This window comes from Ipomoea triloba, chromosome 12 (genome assembly GCF_003576645.1).
Source record: "Ipomoea triloba cultivar NCNSP0323 chromosome 12, ASM357664v1".
NCBI lineage: Eukaryota > Viridiplantae > Streptophyta > Magnoliopsida > Solanales > Convolvulaceae > Ipomoea > Ipomoea triloba.
In genome coordinates this window covers 10,020,187-10,044,979 of record NC_044927.1, presented here as the reverse complement: position 1 = coordinate 10,044,979, position 24,793 = coordinate 10,020,187, and the positions used below count along the sequence as shown (strand labels likewise).

Sequence of the window (24,793 nt, the reverse complement as noted above, 5' to 3'; positions counted from 1 at the left end):
ATATATATATATATTTTGGTTCAAATGCGGCGGTGAGCTCCGGTGCGGTCATGCGGCCTAATCAGCATTGTCCAATTTCATTAATCTTACTGAAATTCGCATGTTTAAGTGAGGTTATTATGGTAATTTTAGTATTTATATTACATGAATTGGAATGGTGCATTTTAGTACATAGTGTGGTGCGTTTGAATACATGTTGTGGTGTGTTTTATTACGTATGTCGGTGCATTAACTGTGTTGTGGAATGGTGTGTTTTAATATATCCGTTGGTGCATTTTCATACGTAGAATGATGTGTAATTGTGTTGTGGAATGGTGTGTTTTAATACGTCGTCTTGTGCATTTTAATACATTGAATGGTGTGTATTTTAACACATGTGTTTCTAATAAGTGTGGTGCATTTTAATACGTATAATGGTGCATATTTTAGCACATGTTTTCTAATATATGTAAATTAATATGTGTAAATAGTGTATGTTTATAATCTGACATGAGGCACAGTGTGGTACATTTTAATACGTAGAATAATGTATTTTATTAAGTATATTGATGAATTTTAAGTGAATAGACGCATTTGGTATATTGTGTGAAATGGTGTGTTTTATCGGTCCTCTGGTGCGTTTTAGTACGTAGAATGGTGTGTTCTGTAACATATATATATTGCGCGTTGATTTGATGAGTTGATATGATCTAATGGCTGAAAATAGGCCACACGACCACACCTAATGACCAGGCCACACCTGAACTCTACCCTATATATATATAGTCACGCCTTCTCGTGCAATTGGTGCGGTTCGCACCACTCAATGTTAGAAAATGCATCACTCAATGTTAGAAAACGCACCACAATGAAAATACACAAAAACACACCACACACCCAAAATAATGCACCATAACTCCCCTGCCCCTAATGGTGTATTTGTTAACACTGTATGGTGTATATTTGCATACCTGGTGGTGTATTTTTTGGTGATGCATACCGAATGATGCATATTTGTGTGACGTATTTTTTAACATTGAGTGGTGTATATTTATATACATTGTGGTGCGGCCGCACTGACAGCACGTTAAGGGGCGGCCACACCTGATTATGACCATATATATATATATATATATATATATATATATATATATATAGATTAAGGATCAAATGAGGACCTATAGTTAGGTGAGGATCCTGTAGACTTATCTGATCCTTTGATTTAAATAATTTAATGGTTGTGATTAATTATATGCAATATATATATATATATATATATATATGATGGGTATTCTTTAAGAGAGAAAGAAAAGGACTTAATCAAAAAAAAAAAAAAAATGTAAGGAGGCATGAGATACGAAACGTTTTTCATAACTTTTCTCCAAAGTCAAGAATGGCACACTAAGATGATGATGATGAAGAAGAAAAAACATTATTAAATTGATCTAATGTATATATTTTGAGAATCAATGAGTTGGTTGATACGTGGAGAGAGCATTGGGGAGCTAGATAAAGGAGCGCCAATAACAATTGAAGTGCTCAACAAGATTGTAGAAATGAGAGATCGTGGTGAAATGTTCAAAAGGGATTTTTTTCATATTCACTATTTCCACGCTGATAAAGGGATACCAAAACAATTTTTGTAACTACAAGATCCTCCCTTCACTAATCAATGTTGATAAAATCAAGGATTTAAATTGGTGTGGTTACATCATTGAATGCCTCATTGACATTGCAGAAACACAGTAGAGGAAATAAGATGGAGCATTTACTGGACCTGTCACTTTCTTAATGATACATATTGTTATTAAATTATGTGCATCATGTGTTAAAAACATGTGTCTTATTTATATAATTTATAGCATTGTATTATGAAATTATGTGCCTTTTTATATGAATTCTATATTTTAAGTGTAAACTTTCTGTACATAATAAATATAGGTATTAAGAATTTATGTACATTGTATTGTAAAATTATGTGTCTTCTTTGTATAAATTTTGTATATTCAGGGTAAACTTTTTGTACCTAATACATATTGATAGTAGAGAAATAATACATGATATGCTTATATATCTTATATTGAGAGTTTGTGTACATTATAGTTTGAAATTATGTGTCTTATGTATATTAATTATGTCCCTTATACATTAAAAAAAATAATAACCTACATATCTGTGTGTGTCTTTTTTAAAAACTTGCATACCTAGACAAAATACATTTTAAAGGTGATACGAGCCAAAGACTTTGTGGTCTAGTGGCACTCGGTGTTCTGAAAAACACTCCACATGGATGATGGGGGTGGGATCGAGCCTCAGTAGAGACAACTGTTGACTCTTTGTGCTTCACTAGATTGAGAAAGTAGCTACGAACATATACTACATTGTAACCTGAGTCAGTAACTCAAAAAAAAAAAAAGTGATACCGTGATAGAAGCGTAAAATATATTTTGATCTAATTTTTATTGAGCACTCAAGTCTCAACAAGTAGATCCGGCAAACTAAAACAAAGAAGAACACAAGTGATTTTCTTGAAATATTTCTCCTGCTTTTTGAATAATTCACTGCCTAATTATTCAACCAATAGCACGTGAATAATAATCCAAACAGTGAATATTAAAGGAAAAAAAAAACTCATAAGCACGGAGTAAGGAAGGAGAAAGTACTCTGAAGGATTTTTCTGGTCAAAGTACATGTCAGTCCATGTACTGTAGTGTTTTGTTCAATTTAATCCCAGTATATTAATTTTGGACAATTTAATCCCTGTACATCAATTTTGGTCAATTTAATCATGTACTTAGGGGTGGGAATAGGCCAGGCCCCTACTTAGGGGCCTACGGCCTGGCCTACTTAAGGCCTGGCCTACGAGCCCGCAGACTTGGTCTGTTTATATATATAATTTATATTTATTATATATTTTATTTTATAACTAATATCTTTCATATTTATAATATAACCCCCACACTATATATATATATATATTTAACCAAATAACCCTAATCGATATTCCCCATCCCAATTGAACAATCGCCGAAGTGTGTCTTCATCCGCAATTGAACAAAGAAAGCGGCATACCGCCCAAAATACGGTTGTAGTTATGTTACTGAATGCAACCCTTGCTAGTCCAAAATCGTGTATTTTTAGTTTGCAGTTTGCATTTACCATTATATTTTTTGGTTTAAGATCTCTATGATAAACATTGGCTGAAGTGAAATAATTGTAGGTCAGAATCAGTGAGCAAAGATCCACATTATTGTGTCCAACCATCATATTAACATATAAATTATGCACTGGACTATTACCCGTGTGCATATATTTCAAAGCATATAGCATCTGGTAGAGGAAAAATCAGTGATGCTTGTGTGTCAACAGAGTAACAAATTTTAACCTAGCTAAAACCCTAAAAAAGCACAGTGGATACTTACAACTACTGGTTATAAATTGAATTTAAATTATCCTCCAATACCCAAATACCCCAAAGCCATTATCATCTCCAGTAGACTCAAATGCCCCAAATCCATTAAAATCGAGATGGATAGGCTAACGACAGACACTTCTTGTTATACCTTGGTAGCAGGAGGACCAACAGGAGCCAAGGAGGTTTCAGGCAAAGCCCTTAGTGCCTTGTTGGATGATTCCATTGCTAGACCATACAAATAAACAAACCCAAATTAAAATCTTATCATGTAGTGAATAAGGACTAAGGTAAAAGCAGAGAATACAAATGTAAATATTGAGTCATATTTCCAAGCAGAACTATAAACCTATAATTGTATCAGATATAACAAATCAATAGCATCAGAAATCTGATTCAAACTGCTAAAGGCAGAGAAATGCTTGTGGATTCTCAAATCAAAACTTCAACACTAAACAATAAAAAAGCACAGCATAATGCAATCCTCCAAGACTATATTTAATGTTGGCCTTTCATTTCCTTAAAACTAAGGAATAATTGAAAGGTATACAAAAATTTCATAATATTAGACAATAAATTATAATTACCGCTACCTCTATGGCTCTATCTACTATCAATACCGACATTATAGAAAGTATGTAAAGAGTATCTACCAAATTAAAACTCTTTTTAGATTTCTTTTTTCACTAAAAAAAAAAACACAAACAAAGAAGCAATAATTTCAACAAATTATTAGCCTTATGTTTGCATAGACCAAAAAAGAAAGCTCATCATCATTCAGTTTATCACTCCATTAGATATCTACAATTGCTCAGAGCATAAACTTCAAGAAAAAATAACAATAAGCAGTTTCATAATAGTACCTCTATCAACAAACTGATGTTTACACACATGGCATTCAGATCCACAAAATCACGGCTTTGAAAAATTCTCTTTCATCTTCTTTGACATGTTCTGACATAACTATTACTTACACCAATTTGGAAGAATACGAAGCATCTTCTTCCAAATTGGAAGAAGACAACGCTGCCATGGCAGCCATTAATGACTTCCATGGCAGCTCAAACGTCTTCTTCCAGTTCGGAAGAAGACGATGAAGTGTTTCTTTCAAATTGGAAGAAACTAAGACAACGCTGCCATGGCAGCTTGGTTGGCTATCAAGCTGCCAGGGCAGCCAATATTTTTTTTTAAAATTATTTAACTATTTAAATATATTACACATCACCATTTAGGGGATTATATGGATGCCCAGTCAGCTAATTTTAACTTATTACCTGATAGTAACCTGTAAATTAAAAGGGTTTAATTGAATTCTTTTTTAAAGTTTAAGTACCTAATTGAAACTTTTTGTAGTTGAGGGGGCTAATTGCATTTTCATCAATAGTTCAAGGTCTATTTGGCCCTTATCCCCCTTTTAAATATTATAGGGGCGTTGTGGGGAAATGAAGATTTTCTCAAAACGCCATGGAGTAAAATTCGAAATAGCGTAATACTTAGGGGGCTAGGAATCTCTATTCTCCTTGTAAGGGGAATAAGTCATTCCCAAGAACAATGTTCATGTGAATAAAAGTTTTTATCAAACAAAGGAATAGACCTATGTTATTCCATTTCAGGTCTATTTCGCAAATCAAACGCGCCATTAATGAGAAACGAAAGGAATAAAGAAGAAACGTTACAAGAGTAATTATTTGACGAAAGTTCATTACAAAATTTCAAAATGGGGCAACCTAAATACAGAGTATATATATGACAAAAAGTAATGTAATTATTAAAAACTTTAAATCTATACTATTAATAAAAACAAACCCCCAATTTTAACTTCCCGTCCAAAACACTCCTATACTATTAAAGTTTGCGTAATATTGTAAAATATGATAATACAAATCTTAATAAAATATATTATTCATTACGTTCCTATTCGTAATACAATTCTAGATTAAAATTACTAATCGTAATAATACATTACATATATTTCCTTACACTACAATATATACTATTAATAAAAACAAAATCCTCAATTTTAACTTCCCGCCCAAAACACTCCTATACTATTTAGGTTTGCGTAATATTGTAAAATATGATAATAAAATTCCTAATAAAATATATTCTTCCCAACGTTCCTATTCGTAATACAATTCTAGGTTAAAATTACTAATCATAACAATACAGTACATATATTTTCTTGCAATAATGCAATCTATACTATTAATAAAAACAAAACCCTCAATTTATACTATTAAGGTTTGCGTAATATTATAAAATATGATAATACAAATCTAAAACTTCGTGCCTGCTAGTGTCGACACACACGAGTCCGCGAGAGAGAGAGAGCCTCTATGCTATACAATTCCATAAGACTTAGAAAGACTCTTGTATAAGTAGTTGTGCAAACTCACTTCCCAAATCAATGTGGGACAAAAAGCTACTTGAAAGCTTTTTCTCTCTATTTTGGTCAACTTTGATAACAAATTTGTCATTCACTCATTATCCGTTTTGAGCGTACAATATATCAATCTTTTCGTCTAACTATGAAGAACCTGAATCCACTTTGGCCCAACTCAAATCGAATGTGGACTCCACATATATTTGTACCACAATATAGCTACTAAAATGTCATTTTATGCTATTTTATCCAACAGTTATTTGTCCAGAGAATATCAACGCTCTACGGTTAACCAACAATCACTCAACTGATTATCTCATTACTCCCAGGTGAATTTTTCTCTAATATATTTATACTTACTGTATATCAAAATATAAGTGTACCTCAAGATCTTGCAATAACTAACCAACAAGTAATTAAATTAATGTTATATAATGCAATGCAAATTATCTACATATTGCATTTATACACTTATTTTAGAACACTGAATTTTTGTGATATTTGTTGTATGCAAGGAAGACTCATACTATAGTTTATTTGTCGATTCTTATATGTTATAAATCATAATATCATAAGAAATTAATACTTTGATGAAATATGAAGCACGAGTAGTCTGTCAATCAATGGTTATGAACATCGCATTTCAACAGTTTGGATGGACATCATTTCAAAAAGCCATACACTTCATTTGGTACTTTGGAGTGAAGTTTGGATTAACAGTTTAAATATATGATTCATACATTATGATATATTTTTGTTTATTACCTGATGCCAGTATAATGATTTGAATTTTGAGAGCATAGAAACAAACTCGAGACATGCTTATATGCTTCAATGGTCTTACCTCAAAGTTACTAACCACTGCCACACAATGCTTTATGTTGTATGTTAGACTCAAGGTTACTAACTTTCCACAATAGTTAGAGACTTGCTTTATATGTATGAAACATTGACAAAAAAATTAGTCTTTAGATGTGAGTTTTACTTATATATACTTGAGAATCTGAAACATTTTGAAACTTAGTGATTGGTAAAATTAATATGTTTTACAGTTTGACTATCAAAATTAATTTTATGGAAAAAATCACAGAATATATACATGTAGATTATAAAATTAAAATTTCAGTGTCAATATTGTTATGATTCAATGCATTGATTACATTAAAAGTAACTTTTTAAAATTGCAAGCTCAAGATATGGCACGTTTGATGAGTCGCAGCTGGAAGGTCAGTGATCTGCTCGCCGACTTTAGATGTCGTTAATCAAAATAATCAGTACATGTGCGACATGAATATTACAAAAGGAAAAACATATTTAAGCATAAATAATTCTCATTGATGCTTGCATATGCTATGACAAACAAATTGCCTAGATTAGTTGTTTTACAAAGCTATCCGACTCGTACTCTTAAATTGTTTGTGACTTCATCCTAGAATATCCTTAGTAGGTCAAATCCAATGGGTCTGGATATAACATCAAGATTTAATTTATACATATACTTGCACCATTTAAAAAGGGACAAAATGATTTGGTATGTGGTTGATTTGATATAATTCTTTGAAACGTAATTTGCTTTTATAAATGTAATGGTTCGTTGAGATACTTATGAGTTTGAAGTGATTATAATGGTGGCAATAAATTTCGAGCAACCTTTAATTTACAATATAATGGTGGTGAATCTGGAATGAAGAAAATTTATATTTAAATTTATATATACTGGTGTCGGTGTGAAGGGTTACTAGTCTTGGGGGAGGGGGGGAGGGGGGGGGGTTGAAAATTTTACTATTCGATCAACTGAGTCGAACGATAACCATGATTCAGTTAACCTTTCGTAGAGTTTGCATGCATAGCGGAAATAATTTACCCCGGCCCTTTTTAATTGTTAGCATGTGTGTTTTGATTTTCTTAAAATATTAGTTTAATTTGTTTGTTTGAAAGTATGAATGTTAGTAAGAGATTTTTATAGTGGTTCGGCCAATCCCAGCATACTCCACTCATCTGCTTAAACTCTAATAAGGAGGTTTCCGGTAATCTCTTTAATACAAAAGATCCCTCAAGTTTTGAACACCGGCCTGAGTATCTAGATTTTTCAACTCCACACGAGTTTACTCTCCCTTTTTCTAGTTCTACCGAGTAGAGGTATAAAGATTTTCAACAAAGGATTGTTGATACTCCAACACGTAAACTTGGTTCTTGGATCTTGTCTTGAATCTTCACTATTCATCAACCAAAGTCTCTACATTGAATAAAACGTTTGAGCTTCTATTTCTCTCTCACGTACTGGACACTTGAATAATAGTTAAAAACTTTTGAACAATTGTAATTTATTCTTGAATAAACCAGCACATTCTTCACTATTGAATGAAGGTATTTATAGGCGTTTTGAAATAAATTCGTTAGGAGGAAATCTATTTCAAATGTATTTTAACCATTGGGTAATGACCAATGGATAATATGAAAAAGTTGCTTTTTGTGTCATATTTTCAAGCCGTTAGACCACCATTATATACTGAACATTACTTTTTGTTCTATTCTTTTTGTCAAGGTTTTTTTAAGGAAAATCTCCATTATACAAGGTTTGGAAAATAGAAATTGAAATAATTCGAATGTAATTGCAATATAAACATATTTATGGAAATTGCACATACACAAAATATTTATATTTATATTCCAAATATATTACAAAGAGTTAATTCCAGCAATGGTCCTCCGATTATTGCGATTTTCCAAAATTGGTCATCGTCTTTTAATTTGGACAAAAAAGACACTTGACTTTCAGATTTATTCCAACATTTGGTAGCCGTTAGTGTAAGGGCTAAAATGGTCGTTGTATTAATCACATAAAATTCATGTTCATTTGTGTTTGGAGATGATACCAGCGTATTAAATATCCCAAGAACATTTGACAACCTACCCTGTTGATTAAGCTCATGAGGTGCTTTACGAAGAAACGCTTGGAGCAACCGGACAAGTGCTGGAACATTTCCAGACTTTTTCCATGAATCAGGTAAAAGAAGAATCTCAAATATCTGCATATAGTGTTGTGGCAGTGGTGATCTATTCAGCTCTACAAGCTGAGCCAGTAACTGGAATGCATAAGGGAAGAATTCACTCACATCTCTCTCCAATATCATCTGGGCTTCCTTCAAAACCAGGCACAAAAGATGGATCCTTTTCACAAGCCCGCCTGACAAGAACAACCACTGATTCAAAGAGATAGTGGTTGAAAACTGGATTTTTTGGATTTTGGCAGACTCTGTTCAGGACATTAGCCAGACCAGTTATGCAATGTAAAGCAACCTCGCGAGAAATTTTAGAAACTCCAAGCACTCGCATGATGCACTTCATTATGTACTGATTCTCCTCAGATTCTGGTTTCTCCATGGCTTGAAAAAGGTTGGTCATCAACACTAACAAAAATGGACTAATATCTACAGCTGTATACCTTGCTATGGCACCATCATCTTTGACCAGCAACAACTTCTCAATGCATCTCGCAGTATATGAATGAACCACATTAGAGTCTGAACCAACTTGCTCTGGCACCATGCCTTTTTTGCTTTTCTGTTTACATTTTTGCCCCATTCCCAAGTATCTGTTTGTATAACAGTATAAGGTTGGTTGTTTCTTGGTTTGATTATGATACATAGCATGAATCCATTCTGCTAATTAACTAACATTTCAAGGTCCCACATTCCTCATGTTCATTTCCATGTACCTTGTTAACGGCAATGCAGACGAATTAGCTTAGTGATGTTTGCCTTGCTTGGCTCAGGGCCGGCGCTTCAGCTACCGCCGATGGCAGTACACTATTGATATGAATGATGGAAATGTTGTAAGGAATCTCTTCAACGGCCTTGACGAAAGTTGCAGGGAGTCCTCCTCCATTGTCGTGAGGGCTGAATCTGACCTTTCCGCCTTTTAGATCTGCAATATTGACGAATCCGGCAGCACCCGGAGCGAACCCGGTGGCTTGGAACATAGTGGCAGTGACTGCAGTGTCATTGGTGAGTTGGTGGAGCTTATTTGCACCATAGTAGTCCAAGAGCACATGGAAGTAGATTGAGTGGTGCTTGGCGAGCAGATCTGCCATAGCGGCATCATCGACGGCGCAGACAATGATTGTGTTGCAGTTGTTGATGTGGGCGGCTAGGTGGGTGAGTGATAAGTAGTGGTTGAAGGTAGAGAACTCCTTGTACTTGGCCAGAATGGCGGTAATGTTGTAAGCCTCACGGTAGGAGCAACAGGGCAGAGAGAGGAACACCGCAGCCGCACATGTACTCACGAACCTGATGAAGAAGAACGAAAACTAATGAAATGACCATTTTAGCCCCTACATTAACCCCTAACAAACTGAAAGTTCACGAAAGGACTAATGTTGGAACAAATCTAAAAGTCAAGTGTCTTTTTTGTCCAAATTAAAAGACGATGACCAATTTTGAAAAATCACAATAGTCAAAGCACCATTGCTGGAATTAACTCTATTACAAATTATTAAACTTGATAAACAATACTATGTAGTAGGACTACTACACTCGTCGGAATCACAATATATCAACATTTTAAGTCCATGTGAACTACTAACGGTAGAGATATCTACATATAACTAACCATGATTTCGTCAAAAAAAAAAAAAAAAAAAAAAAAAAGAAGAAGAAAGTCCAACATGCGTTAATGTTTGTAAAGTAGTATAAATATAAAACTAAAAAAGTTTAAAATTTTATAAATATAAAACTTTAAAAATTAGATGGAATAATTATATAAATTTTAAATTATTATAAATATAAAATTAAAAAAAATTAAAAAGAAGAATTACATATTAGTATTAATTTATGTAATTAAACCCCATCCGATTTATTAAACATAATAACAAGCCCTATTATATACATAACCAGAATTTGGCCCAAACAAATATTTAGCTCATTTATTTAACCCTCAAAATCAAAGTCATTGTATTATGGCAAATTATTGTCCACACGGCTATGTGGACCATAATCAAATGTACATTTTTAATGTACTAAATGTACATTATTTTTGTACTGAATGTACATTATTTTTATACTATAAAAATAATGTACATTCAGTACACAAATAATGTACATCCCCTGAATATAATGTACATTATTTTTATACTGAATGTAGATTATTTTTATACTGAATGTACATTATTTAATAGTATGGTCCACACAGCTGTGTGGACCATGGTCCACACAATAATGATTGGCAAATTATGCTGTGGACCCAGGTCCACCTCGTTTTGTCTTCTTCTTTTTTTTTTTTTTGTTCTTTTTTTTTAATTAGTAAACATATTGCTGAATATAGAGTTGTCCAAAAATGTGTGAATGTAGAGTATAGAAATCGTGAATGTAAACTTATAATTGTGTGAATGTAGAGTTGCCCAGAAATGTGTGAATGTGGAGGTTTCAAATTGTGAATATGGAGTATAGAAATCGTGAATGTAGAGTTATGCATGTGTGAATCTGTAATAGAGTTAAGAAGTTCTAGCAACTTGTAGCCCTGTAATGTGTGAATGTGGAGTTCTCAAGTTGTGAATATGGAGTATAGGACCTGTGAATATAGAGTTTTGAATGTGTGAATGCATAATAGTGGTAATATAGTTACTAAACATATAATCCTATGTGTGAATGTGAAGTTTACAAATTGTGAATGTAGAGTATAGTGTATGTGAATGTAGAGTTTGTGTTCCACATTTCAGGCCAATATGTTTAGTAAAAAAAAAAAACGGCGTCGTTTTTGGACCTAGTTCCACCTTGCAATGTGGACCTGGGTCCACTGCATAACTATTGGTTCATATGCAATCGTTATATCGTGGACCAGGGTTCACAGTGCACTGTGGACCCTGTTCCGAAACGATGTCGTTTCGAATGTTAGTGGACAATGGACGTGAATGACTTCAGGGAATACCTAGAATCCTTGTCTAGAATACACAGAATGACTTGAGGAAATACACAGAATATTAACACAACTACACAGAAATCATCCACCTAACATTCGAATACACAAAACACGTCACAACCTACGTTTAAGTACCCCTAACATGAATACACAGAATCGTAGTCTACAATACACAGAATGCCTTCAAAGAATACACAAACAATGAAAACACCAAATGCAAAAACACATCACCCATGTGTTTAAGTACCACTAAAATGAATACACAAAATCATTGTCTAGAATACACAGAATGACTTAAGGGAATACACAGAATATTGACACAACTACACAGAAATCATACTCCTAACATTCGAATACACAAAACACGTCACAACCTATGTTTAAGTACCGGTAACATGAATACACAGAATCGTAGCCTACAATACACAGAATGCCTTCAAAGAATACGCAGAATATTAACACATACACAGACTGACCGAAATGGGAAACGTGGGTTCCAAAAAAACAAACCGTTAATTAAAATGACCAAAATGCATGACGTCGTTTTTGTACGTGGTGCACAATGTATTGTACACCCTGGTCCATAATATAAATTGCCGTTCATATTATTAAAATTCGACCAAAAAAACAAAACAAAACCCAACCCAAATATCTAACCCTAGAGACACAACCCATTATATATAGTTTGCAAATCCCTAACCCTAATTCATTATAGCGCAACTTCTCCCTAAAATACTTCTTTTGCCGATTATCTCTCTCTCCATTGCCTTCTTTCTCTGCCTTTCCGCCCTCGACTTCTCTGGCTTTCCGCCATCGGGATCTCCGGCTCTCCGCTCTCGGCTTCTCTGGGTGTCCTCCCTCGGCATCTACGGCTCAAACTCTTGGTGTCACCTTTCTTGCTCATCGCTTGGTCGGATTATCGATTCATACTCCTTACCAGGTATAAATTCCCTTTTTCTATATATATATATATTTTTTCTTATATGTGTAAATTGGTTCGTGAAATCAACCGTTTTGCTATCAGGTAATCTCCATTTATATTTTCTCTCTTTATTTCCCGTTTAAATATATAGTGCATCATTTTTAGATATTTTTCCAAATCTATAAATGCAACTGTATTTTTTTTTATATACAAAATTGCAGAAAATCTTTTAAAAAATTAATTTGAATATTTGTTAATGGGTAATATATGACACAAATATTTGATGTAATCAAATATGTACAAATTTAGTCATAATTTTTATTAATTGTTACTCATAATTTATTACAACATGTGCATTCTATGTATATGTACATACATATACATGCCTCTCTATTATAGAATATGCATCCTTGTATATATATACATGTATAGTACAAATTATGAATTTGTGTGAAAAATATACTCTTGGTTTTTTGGTCTGAAAAAAAAAAAAAACTAAATAAAACCTACAAGTGTGGATGCTCTCAATAGTGTGAGGTTTTTGAGAAGATTTTGCAGGTGTGACTAGGAAAGAGAAAATGAAAGTGTAGGGAAAAAAGAAAAGAATAGAAAAATCAAAATCTCTAAGTCCCACAGGTGGATCTACACTTCAATAACATTGTTCAACAAAACGCCAACTCCCTATTATATACTCCCTCTGTCCCATTTTACCTGTCCTATTTACTATTTATTGGTCAAACCAACTCTTCCTTCTTTGCTTATTTTCTTTAGTAATTCTTTATTATTTTTAAATTTAATTTTTTTTGTGTTTAATAGTACTTTTAATGTAGTTTCTAAATATATAAATTTTATATATTAATGCTAAACTTAATAATATGAAAAATTAGATTAAAAATTACTTCAGTCAAGTCTCGTTAAACGAACCAGACAACCATTTTGGGACGGAGGTATAACATAACACGAATTTGGCCCAAAAAAAATATTTAGCCCATTTATTTAACCCTCAAAATCAAAGTCATTGTTCATATGCAATCGTTATATCGTGGACTGTGGACCCTGGTCCGAAACGATGTCGTTTCAAATGTTAGTGTACGGTGGACGCGAATGACTTTAGGGAATACACAAAATCCTTGTCTAGAATACACATAATGACTTGAGGAAATACACAGAATATTAACACAACTACACAGAAATCATCATCCTAACATTCAAATACACAAAACACGTCACAACCTATGTTTAAGTACCCCTAACATGAATACAAAGAATTGTAGTCTACAATACATAGAATGCCTTCAAAGAATACAAAGACAATGAAAATACCAAATACAAAAACACATCACCCATGTGTTTAAGTTCCATTAACATGAATACACAGAATCATTATCTAGAATACACAGAATGACTTAATGGAATACACAGAATATTGACACAACTACACAGAAATCACCCTCTTAACATTCGAATACACAAAACACGTCACAACCTATGTTTAAGTACCCGTAACATGAATACATAGAATCGTAGCCTACAATACACAGAATGCCTTTAAAGAATACACAGAATATTAACACAAATACACAGACCGACCGAAACGGGAAATGTGATTTCCAAAAAAACAAACCGTTAATTAAAATGACCAAAACGACGTTTTTGTACGGGGTGCACAATACATTGTGCACCCCGGTCCATGATATAAATTACCGTTTATATTACCAAAATTCGACAAAAAAAAAAAATATAAAAAGAAAGCCCAACCCAAATATCTAACCCTAGAGACAAAACCCATTATATATAGTTTGCAAATCTCCAACCCTAATTCATTATATTGCAACTTCTCCCTAAAATACTTCTTTTGCAGATTATCTCTCTCTCCATTGCCTTCTTCGACTTCTCTGGCTTTCTGCCCTCGGGATCTCCAGCTTTCCAGCCTCGGCTTCTCTAGGTCTCCAGCGGCTCAAACTCTTGGTGTCACCTTTTCTGCTCATCGCTTGGTCGGATTATCGATTCATACTTCTTATCGGGTATAAATTCCCTCTTCGGGTATAAATTCCCTCTTTCTATATATATATATATATATATATATATATATTTTCTTGTATGTGTAAATTGGTTCTTGAAATCAGCCGTTTTGCTATCGGCTAATCTCCATTTATATTTTCTCTCTTTATTTCCTGTTTAAATGTATAGTGTTTCATTTTTAGATATTTTTCCAAATCTATAAATGGAACTATATTTTTTTATATACAAAATTACAGAAAATCTTTTAAAAAATTAATTTGAATATTTGTTAATAGGTAATATATGACTCAAATATTTGATGTAATCAAATATGTACAAATTTATTCATAATTTTTTATTAATTGTTACTCATAATTTATTACAACATGTGCATTCTATGTATATGTACATATACATGCCTGTCTATTACAGAATATGCATCCTTGTATATATATACATGTATAGCTAGTACAAATTATAAATTTGTGTGTTTATCACAATATATGCATCGTATATATATGTGAGCATTCAAAATCTGGGTCCACGAAATAGTGCTAATAATTCACTAAGAGCATCAATATCTAATTTTTTATTTGCACATTTTTTTTGGAAGTCACATAGGAAAGAGAATGAGGAGGAGAGATGAAGCAAAGAAAAAAAACAAAACAAAACAAAAAAACGCTACATTGTTCAGAAAAAGAAAAACATAAAAATTTAAACACTGCATATTTATGCGCACCTACTTTGATTTTGTCAACAGTGGGGGCCAGAAAATACAACCCTTTTAGGAATTACAAATCACAAAAAACCCCTTCCACACTACTTAAAAATATACTCTTTGTTTTTTGGTCTTAAAAAAAAACTAAATAAAATCTACAAGTGTGGATGCTCTTAATAGTGTGAGGTTTTTGAGGAGATTTTGCAGTTGTGACTAGGAAAGAGAAAATGAAAGTGGAGGAAAAAAAAAAGAAAAGAAAAAAATTCAAAATCTCTAAAAAAGAAAAAAAATATTAGGTTTACGCGCCCGCCTAAATTTCGCCTCACGTTCGTGAGTCGCATATTTCTGTCACAATGGGCCCCACTCCCCACTGCCAAGAACCTCAAATATGTTGGAGAAAGATTTCTCCATAAACTTAGTCCCACATGTGTTAAAAATTCACCCCCAAAATTTTTACTATTTCAAAACCCACTAAAAACCAGAAATGGAGAAGACCTAAGTACCACCGAAAAGTAATTTCTCCAAAGAGCACCAAAAGGTGCTAATTAACCTCAATGCACTGAAACGTGCTTAACAATCAACCTTTGACTTCTCTCAAATAGATCTACTATGAGAATTCATGTATCATTCACCGATTACGGTACCCATTTTGAGCGTACAATATACTGATTTCTTCGTGTCACAGTGCGAAGAACTTGAATCTACTTTGACCTGACTAAAATTGGAAATGGATCCGACATATATTTGTACACCAAAATAGGCACTCAAAATTGCCATTTTAGCTCAAATTTCATACAAATATTAGTATAATACATCAAATCATTATAATCATGTAATCTTTTGACAATTTAATGAATTTAATTTAATTTTTAAAAGAGTAAATTTGTAATAAGATTATATATATAATTAATTTGGGCAGGGGTTCCACAACTTTCATTAAAATACCATACCAACCTCTCCCTTGCAACTGTAAATACCCTACTGGCCGTCTCTACCTCCTCCGTATATACTCTACTTTTTAGACAGTTACATTGGTAATAGTCCATAGAGAATATTCGTATATGCATGTGCGAATGTTATTTGCAAAAAAACAAAAATGCATTCTATCGATGAATGCATATGCATAATTTGTGTTAGATCATTGTGTTTATATGTTATATGTATTGATTCTATATTTTAACCCGTATGTATATGTGATTTGTGATATAATGAACATGATGTAGGTATAGTTTATTGATTGAAGATGGCAATGAACATTGCTAACTAGAAGGTGGTGGCATTCATCGTGGGAGCAACTAGTTCGGGGAAAACCAATTTGTCTATTAGACTCGTCACCCACGTTTGAGGAGAGATCATCAACTAACTCTAACAAGATCTAGCTCTATAGAGACGTTGGCATTTTGTTGAACAATGTTATTGAAGTGTAGATCCAAGATGTGTTGCGCCATCTGCTTGGGGGAGCCGATCTAGACATGGAATATATTGCTAATGACTTTTGCCTTGACGCCACTGCTACGATCGAGCAAATCATCAACTTCGGCAAGGTGCTGATAGTTGTTGGCGGGTCGAATTCTTTCATTGAAGCTCTAGTGGAAGACCCGCTTTCCCAATTCAAGTTCAAGTACCGTTACTGCTTTATCACGTGATGACCCGCTATTAATCCAGATGAAGCAGTAACGGTACTTGGACTTGAACTGGAAAGTGGGTCCTCCACCAGAGCTTCAACGAAAGAATTCGACCCGTCAACAACTATTAGAACCTTGCCGAAGTTGATGATTTGCTCGATCGTAATAGTGGCGTCAAGGCAAAAGTCATGAGCAATATATTCCACCTCGAGATCGACTCCCTCAAGCAGATGGTGCAGCATACCTTGCATCTCCGCTTCAGTAACCTTGTTCAACAAAACATCAATGCCCCTATGGACCTGGATCTTGTTAGAGTTGGTGTCTCTCCTCCGACGTGGGCAAGAGGCTGATAGACAACTTGGTTTTCCCCGAACTAGTGGCTCCTATGATGAATGCCACCACCTTGGGTTCACAATGTTCGTTGCCATCTTCAATCAATAAACAATACATAGACCTTGTTCATCATATCACAAATCACATATTAATACACATTAAAACTTAGAATCGATACATAAAACATATAAACAAAATGATCTAACACAGATTATGCACATGCATTCATTGATAGAATATGTTTTTGGATTTTTGCAAACAGCATGCGTGCATGCATATACGAATATTCTCTATGTGTATGTATACTGTATAGTACTATACACTAACTGAATAACTATGAAGTATTACCAGTGTAAGTGTCTGAAGAATAGAGTATGTGTTACGAAGGAGTGACGATGGGTAGGGTATTTATAGTTGTAAGGTAGGGGTTGGTGTGGTATTTTAATAAAAGTAGTGGAACCCCTACCTAAATTAATTATATATATAATCTTATTACAAATTTACTTTTTTTAAAATTAAATTAAATTCGTGAAATCGTCAAAATATTACATGATTGTAATGATTTGATGTATTATATATAGTAATATTTGTTGAAAATTTTAGCTAAAATGATAATTTTGAGTGGCTATTTTGGCGTATAATTATATGTGGGGTCCACTTCTAATTTTAGTCGGGTTAAAGTGGATTCAAGTTCTTTGTAGTGTGATGAAGAAATCAATATATTTTATGTTCGAAATGGTTAATAGGTGAATGATAAATTAATTATTAAAGTGGACCTATTTGAGAGCGTAAATTATACGGTGGACCATGGTCATAGTTGATACTGTAGTTGTGTTGAACGAATATTGCAGTTGTGTCAAAAAGATACTGCAATTGTGTTGAAAGGAAACTACAGTTGCGCAAAACAGAGGTCGTTCATCTGTTCAACACAATTGCAGTATCAGTTCAACACAATTGCAGTATCAGTTCAACACAACTGCAGTATCAGTTCAACAAAATTGCAGTTCTAGACGGATGAAACGGCCTCTGTTCCGCAATTCCCTTTCAACACAACTGCAGTATCCGTACAACACAACTACAGTTAGGGATGTCAATCGGGCCAACCCTGTCGGTTTCGGGCTAACCCTGTCGGTTGTCGGGCTTATCGGATTCGGGTTGTCGGTTAATTATTATTTTAATCTCGGATTCGGGTTAGCCCTAACCCTAACCTTCGGGTTGTTGGGTTTATCGGGCGGGTTAGACTATTTGAACTAAAATAAAAAATGAATACTTACATTCGATAAAATGGGTCAAGTCGTCAACCGAATCCGGATTTGTTAGAACGGGCCAACCGAATGTGCTCAAAGCACATTAAAATTTAACAAATGCAATTGCAACGGTTCGATTTCGGTTCGAATTTAATTTGGTTCGGTGTTTGGTTCGGTTTAAGACCCCCAAATTTTAAAATTTCCTAGACGACAAGACGGTCAAGGGGTGTCGCGACTTAACGGGGCGTCGTAATAACTATGCATGAAAGTGAAACATCACATAACCCAAATCTAAAATCTAATATCTAAATATTAAATATCAACATAACAAATTAACAATTTATAAGTGAGGTCATCTTTAGTATTTTTTTAATTTTTTTTTATTACTAGGTACACTTTTAAATAAAATTTTAATAAATATATAAATATATATTATATATAATAAATAAATAAATAAATAAATAAATAAAAATATATATATATATATATATATATATATATAAATCCAAACTGTTCATTCCAGTGAACTCACTGGAATGAATTTCCAGTTTGGGTATATATATATATATATATATATATATATATATATATATTATAATTATTTATTGATTAATTATATGTAATATATATTTATATTTAACTCACTGGAATGAATTTCCAGTTTGGGTATATATATATATATATATATATATATATATATATTATAATTATTTATTGATTAATTATATGTAATATATATTTATATTTATATATTTATTAAATTTTTATTTAAAAATGTACTTAGTGATAAAAAAAATACTAAAGATGAAATCACCTATAAATTCAAAGTATGTTATGTTTCACATCACTTCTATAATAAATAATAGTTTTTAATTGCTCGGGCTATCGGGCTAGCCCTTTTAATTTCGGACTAGCCCTATCGGGCCATCGGGCTTATCGGTTTCGGGCTCATCGGGCTAATTTTTTTATCGGGCTAACCCGTTCGGGCTATAGCCCTGTCGGTTTCGGGTTTTTTTCGGGCTAGCCCATCGGGTTCGGGCCCAATTGACATCCCTAACTGCAGTATCAGCCATGACCCATGGGCCATAGTCCATAATGCATTGTGGACCACGGTCCACGGTATAACTACTGATTTGAGAGAAGTCAAAAGTTGATTGTTAAGAACGTTTGATGTTTTGAGGTTAATTAGCACCTTTCAATGCTCTTTTGAGAAATTACTCTTCGGTGGTACTTAGTGCTATTTCGTGCTAATTAAAGCTAAGAACTGTTTGGTGTTTTATTGAACCATTTAGTCCATAATTATGCACCTTGTGGTGCTTTAATTTATAAGCAACAGACGAAAGGTGCATTACATGCATATATTACAGTGGAGCAATTTACGAAGATTGGAAAAATCCTATCCTATCCTATATATAAAAAAGCCTGATGTTTTTGGCTCTCAAAATCCCGCCCAAATAAACAGTAGTGTGCTGACCAATCATTTTGCTTCATATTCCAGCCCATATAAAGTGTGCTGACCAATCATTTTGCTTCATATTCCAGCCCATATAAATCGCAGCGTTTTGGCCATATTCCAAAAGTCAAAGTATTTGCTTTACACTTGCTGACACCTCTTTGTCTTTGCGTACACAAAACTTTGACAACCATAAATGTCTTTGCTAATAGTCAAACCTTAAATCTATAAAATCTCTCAGTTCAAATTGTTTCCAATACAAATACAAATCATTAGCATATATACCAGATTACAGCTTGAAGTTCACGCGTGGCAGCTTTATACATCCTTGGCAGTGAGCTTTGTGAAACAAAGCCTTTCTAAAAATTAATGCAGTGTTCGACAAGCCTAGACACAGTTGTGGCCATAAATTTTCAGTTTCTTCAATACTCGAGCAAGCAGAAATTAAGAATCNTTATTTATTGATTAATTATATGTAATATATATTTATATTTATATATTTATTAAATTTTTATTTAAAAATGTACTTAGTGATAAAAAAAATACTAAAGATGAAATCACCTATAAATTCAAAGTATGTTATGTTTCACATCACTTCTATAATAAATAATAGTTTTTAATTGCTCGGGCTATCGGGCTAGCCCTTTTAATTTCGGACTAGCCCTATCGGGCCATCGGGCTTATCGGTTTCGGGCTCATCGGGCTAATTTTTTTATCGGGCTAACCCGTTCGGGCTATAGCCCTGTCGGTTTCGGGTTTTTTTCGGGCTAGCCCATCGGGTTCGGGCCCAATTGACATCCCTAACTGCAGTATCAGCCATGACCCATGGGCCATAGTCCATAATGCATTGTGGACCACGGTCCACGGTATAACTACTGATTTGAGAGAAGTCAAAAGTTGATTGTTAAGAACGTTTGATGTTTTGAGGTTAATTAGCACCTTTCAATGCTCTTTTGAGAAATTACTCTTCGGTGGTACTTAGTGCTATTTCGTGCTAATTAAAGCTAAGAACTGTTTGGTGTTTTATTGAACCATTTAGTCCATAATTATGCACCTTGTGGTGCTTTAATTTATAAGCAACAGACGAAAGGTGCATTACATGCATATATTACAGTGGAGCAATTTACGAAGATTGGAAAAATCCTATCCTATCCTATATATAAAAAAGCCTGATGTTTTTGGCTCTCAAAATCCCGCCCAAATAAACAGTAGTGTGCTGACCAATCATTTTGCTTCATATTCCAGCCCATATAAAGTGTGCTGACCAATCATTTTGCTTCATATTCCAGCCCATATAAATCGCAGCGTTTTGGCCATATTCCAAAAGTCAAAGTATTTGCTTTACACTTGCTGACACCTCTTTGTCTTTGCGTACACAAAACTTTGACAACCATAAATGTCTTTGCTAATAGTCAAACCTTAAATCTATAAAATCTCTCAGTTCAAATTGTTTCCAATACAAATACAAATCATTAGCATATATACCAGATTACAGCTTGAAGTTCACGCGTGGCAGCTTTATACATCCTTGGCAGTGAGCTTTGTGAAACAAAGCCTTTCTAAAAATTAATGCAGTGTTCGACAAGCCTAGACACAGTTGTGGCCATAAATTTTCAGTTTCTTCAATACTCGAGCAAGCAGAAATTAAGAATCAAAAATCAATAATCAAGTACGGCAGCAAATTTCCAGACTCGAAGATTGAAAATCAAGGTTCAACCAGTAATCCGAAAATTTTTACACAACACAGAAATCAAGGAGAGGAGACCGGATGAGTACCTTCAATTCGTCGACAGTAGAGGAGACCGTTCGTCGCTGGGAGCATGCATGCGAGGAGCGGAGATGGACGAGTGGTCTCTGGTCCGGTGAGGGATTTGGAGATAAAATTTTGGATCAATTGACCTGCTATTTGGAGATGGGATTTGGATCTCTGGACATGAGCTGTGTTCGATTGGAGGCGAGCAAGCCAGGTCCGTTGGTGGCTGAGCATGCGAGGCACTGAGCGGTGTTGGACCTTGTCTTCGATCACTTTGTTCGTTGTAAATCAGATTTAGGAATTACTCCGTAGAATGTTACGTTGTTCTTATGTAGTTTTTCAGGTGGTTTCATTGCATGCCGGAGAGCCCCCTCAGCTCGCTGGGAAGAATGAAGAACAGGTGTGGTCTTAGTCAACATTGCACAGGGCTCAATGTTGGAATTATTTTATCTAGAGTTGATTAAAATTTTGGACGACAAAGCATGGAATATGGCATGTCCTGGTGGATGTTGTGCTGGAAGAAAATGAGAAATGGTGGCTGCAGGGAGAAAACAAAGAAAAGTGACAAAGAAAGATGGAGAGGAAACGAAATCAAGAAAATGGAGAGAAGGACAGATAAAGAAAAGAAAAAGAGGAAGAAACGAAAAGAGAGTTGATGGAGAGAGAAATGGAAATAGAAGTAACATAGAAGAAACTATGAGATGGATCTAGAAGATGAAAGCCAGGAATGAGTATATTAAGATTTGCGGATGATATTTATACCTGGCTCGAATGGGTTGATTTTAGTTGGGTTGCTTTTATTTGGGCCGAAACAAACACGAAAACATAAATTTTTTTGAGGGAAATGACGAAAACATATACATATATATATATATATATATATAGGATTGCGTTCAGGTGCGTACTGGCCGCCCAGGAGAGGACTGCGGACAAATCACAGCGCGCCATGTGTCTGGAATGTAGTTGCACATAACGTTATAACTAGGTGCATGTAATGTTATAACTAGGTGCACATAGGTGCACCCAAGTGCATAAATATTAACAAGGTAAATTACTTGCACCCGCAAGTGAAAATAGGTGCACACGTGCAAGTAAAATGTATTACAAGTGCAAGTAAATTGTACAATGAGCATCAATACTAAGTGCACCTAATGTTATAACTAGGTGCACTTAATGTTATAACTAGGTGCACATAGGTTGCAACCAGGTGCATAAATGTTAACAAAGTAAATTACTTGCACAAGTGCAAGTAAAATGTATTGCAGATGCAACTAAAATGTATTACAGGTGCAAGTGAATTGTACAGTGAGCATCAATACCAAGTGCACCTAATGTTATAACTAGGTGCACCTAATGTTATAACTACGTGCAACCTATGTTAAAACTAGGTGCACCTAGGTTGCACCCAGATGCATGAATATTAACAAGGTAAATTACTTGCATTTGTAAGTAAAAATATTTGCGAAAATAGGTGTATGCATATTAACAAGGTAAACTACTCGCACTTGTAAGTGAAAATAGATGCGAAAATAGGTGCACTTGTAAGTGAAACTAGGTGCACTTTTAAGTGAAACTAGGTGCACTTGTAAGTGAAACTAGGTGCACCAAAGTTCCAGTTATTTACGAAAATGTCACCGCGTCATTTTTTTAAAATTGCATTTGATTCGTTGATCTGGACACGTGGACGACTGTGGAGCGTTCTCATTTCCTACCTGGGCGAGAGTTCGCATGAGAGTGCAACCCTATTATTATTTATTTATTTATACATAACAAATAAATGTATTTATTAATTTTTTGAGCACCGTGTTTGTAACGTAAAATATATATAGATATAAATATAGTGTTTCATAATACAGTATACATAATATTGTGGTATTTAATAACACAATGCTTTATAATATATGCTAATAGTATGCTCTGATGTTTAATATAACAATTAATTTAATATTTCCAAAGAAAAATACATTTCAGAATAAATTCTAATGATTAATGTTTGATTTTTTATGTTTAAAATATTATCAATAATAAAATTACTTAAATTTTATACCTTGCATCGCACGGGTCAAGTACTAGTATTTATATATAAGGCCATAGATTTGGCCAATGAAATTTGTTGTGAATTCCCGCTCAAACCAAACCGATGTCGTTTTGGTAGTAAAATTCGTGGAAATTATTTCATTTATTTTGAATTTTTTTTTTTACAAAAATGGTGGACCTGATTATTTTCCTAAGCATGAAAGGTGAACTATTTTGAGAAATCGAATTGTTATGGAAAATGGAATTATTGTGGATTATTTGTTTATTTATTTTAATAGATATCTCTACTAGAGGCCTGTTTAGTAGTGATGGACTTGTTAAGATCTCTAGTTATTGAATTTTGCTAGTGTGGCCCTTCTTTTGGATACAGGTTTAAGCATTTGAATTTAGCGGGCAAATTATACTGTGCACCACGGTGCACATAGTGCAATGTGCACCACGTACGTAAACGACGTCGTTTTGAGCATTGTAAATTAACCGTCCGTTTTATTGGAAATCACGTTTCCCGTTTCAGCCGATCTCTGTATTTATGTTAATATTTTGTGTATACCAGGCAATCATTCTGTGTATTCTAGGCAACCGTTTTGTGTATTCGAGGCAATCGTTCTGTGTATTCATGTTAGTAACACATGTTGTAACACATGTTGTGATGTGTTTGTGCATTCGAATGTTTAGGAGGATGAGTTCTGTGTATTTTGTGTCAATATTCTGTGTATTCATGTTATTAACATAGGTTGTGATGTGTTTGTGCATTCGAATGTTAGGAGGATGAGTTCTGTGTATTTTGTGTCAATATTCTGTGTATTCTGTGCAAACATTCTGTGTATTCTAGGCAAACGTTATGTGTATTCTAGATAATGATTATGTGTATTATAGATAATGAATTCACTGGAGTCATTCGCGTCTGCGCCCACTAACATCTGTGTATTTTGTGTTAATATTCTGTGTATTCTGGGCAAACATTCTGTGTATTCTAGACAAACGTTCTGTGTATTCTAGATAATGATTATGTGT

At 34.0% G+C, this 24,793-nt stretch overlaps 1 protein-coding gene and 1 long non-coding RNA gene across 2 annotated transcripts; one reads left to right on the top strand and one right to left on the bottom strand.

Moving 5' to 3' along the window:
• Window positions 1–9,516: 9,516 nt before the first annotated feature.
• On the bottom strand, window positions 9,517–10,388 carry LOC115999337 (fasciclin-like arabinogalactan protein 1). The gene is made up of 2 exons (XM_031239192.1): window positions 10,375–10,388; window positions 9,517–10,063 (listed from the first exon to the last, which is right to left on the bottom strand). Exons 1-2 carry the CDS (start codon window positions 10,386–10,388, stop codon window positions 9,517–9,519), a joined length of 561 nt encoding a protein of 186 aa, XP_031095052.1.
• Window positions 10,389–12,316: 1,928 nt separating this feature from the next.
• LOC115998612 lies at window positions 12,317–14,864 on the top strand. Its single transcript, XR_004093926.1, has 2 exons — window positions 12,317–12,630; window positions 14,474–14,864. It is a non-coding gene; the product is annotated as an uncharacterized LOC115998612 (long non-coding RNA).
• The last annotated feature ends 9,929 nt before the right edge of the window (window positions 14,865–24,793 follow it).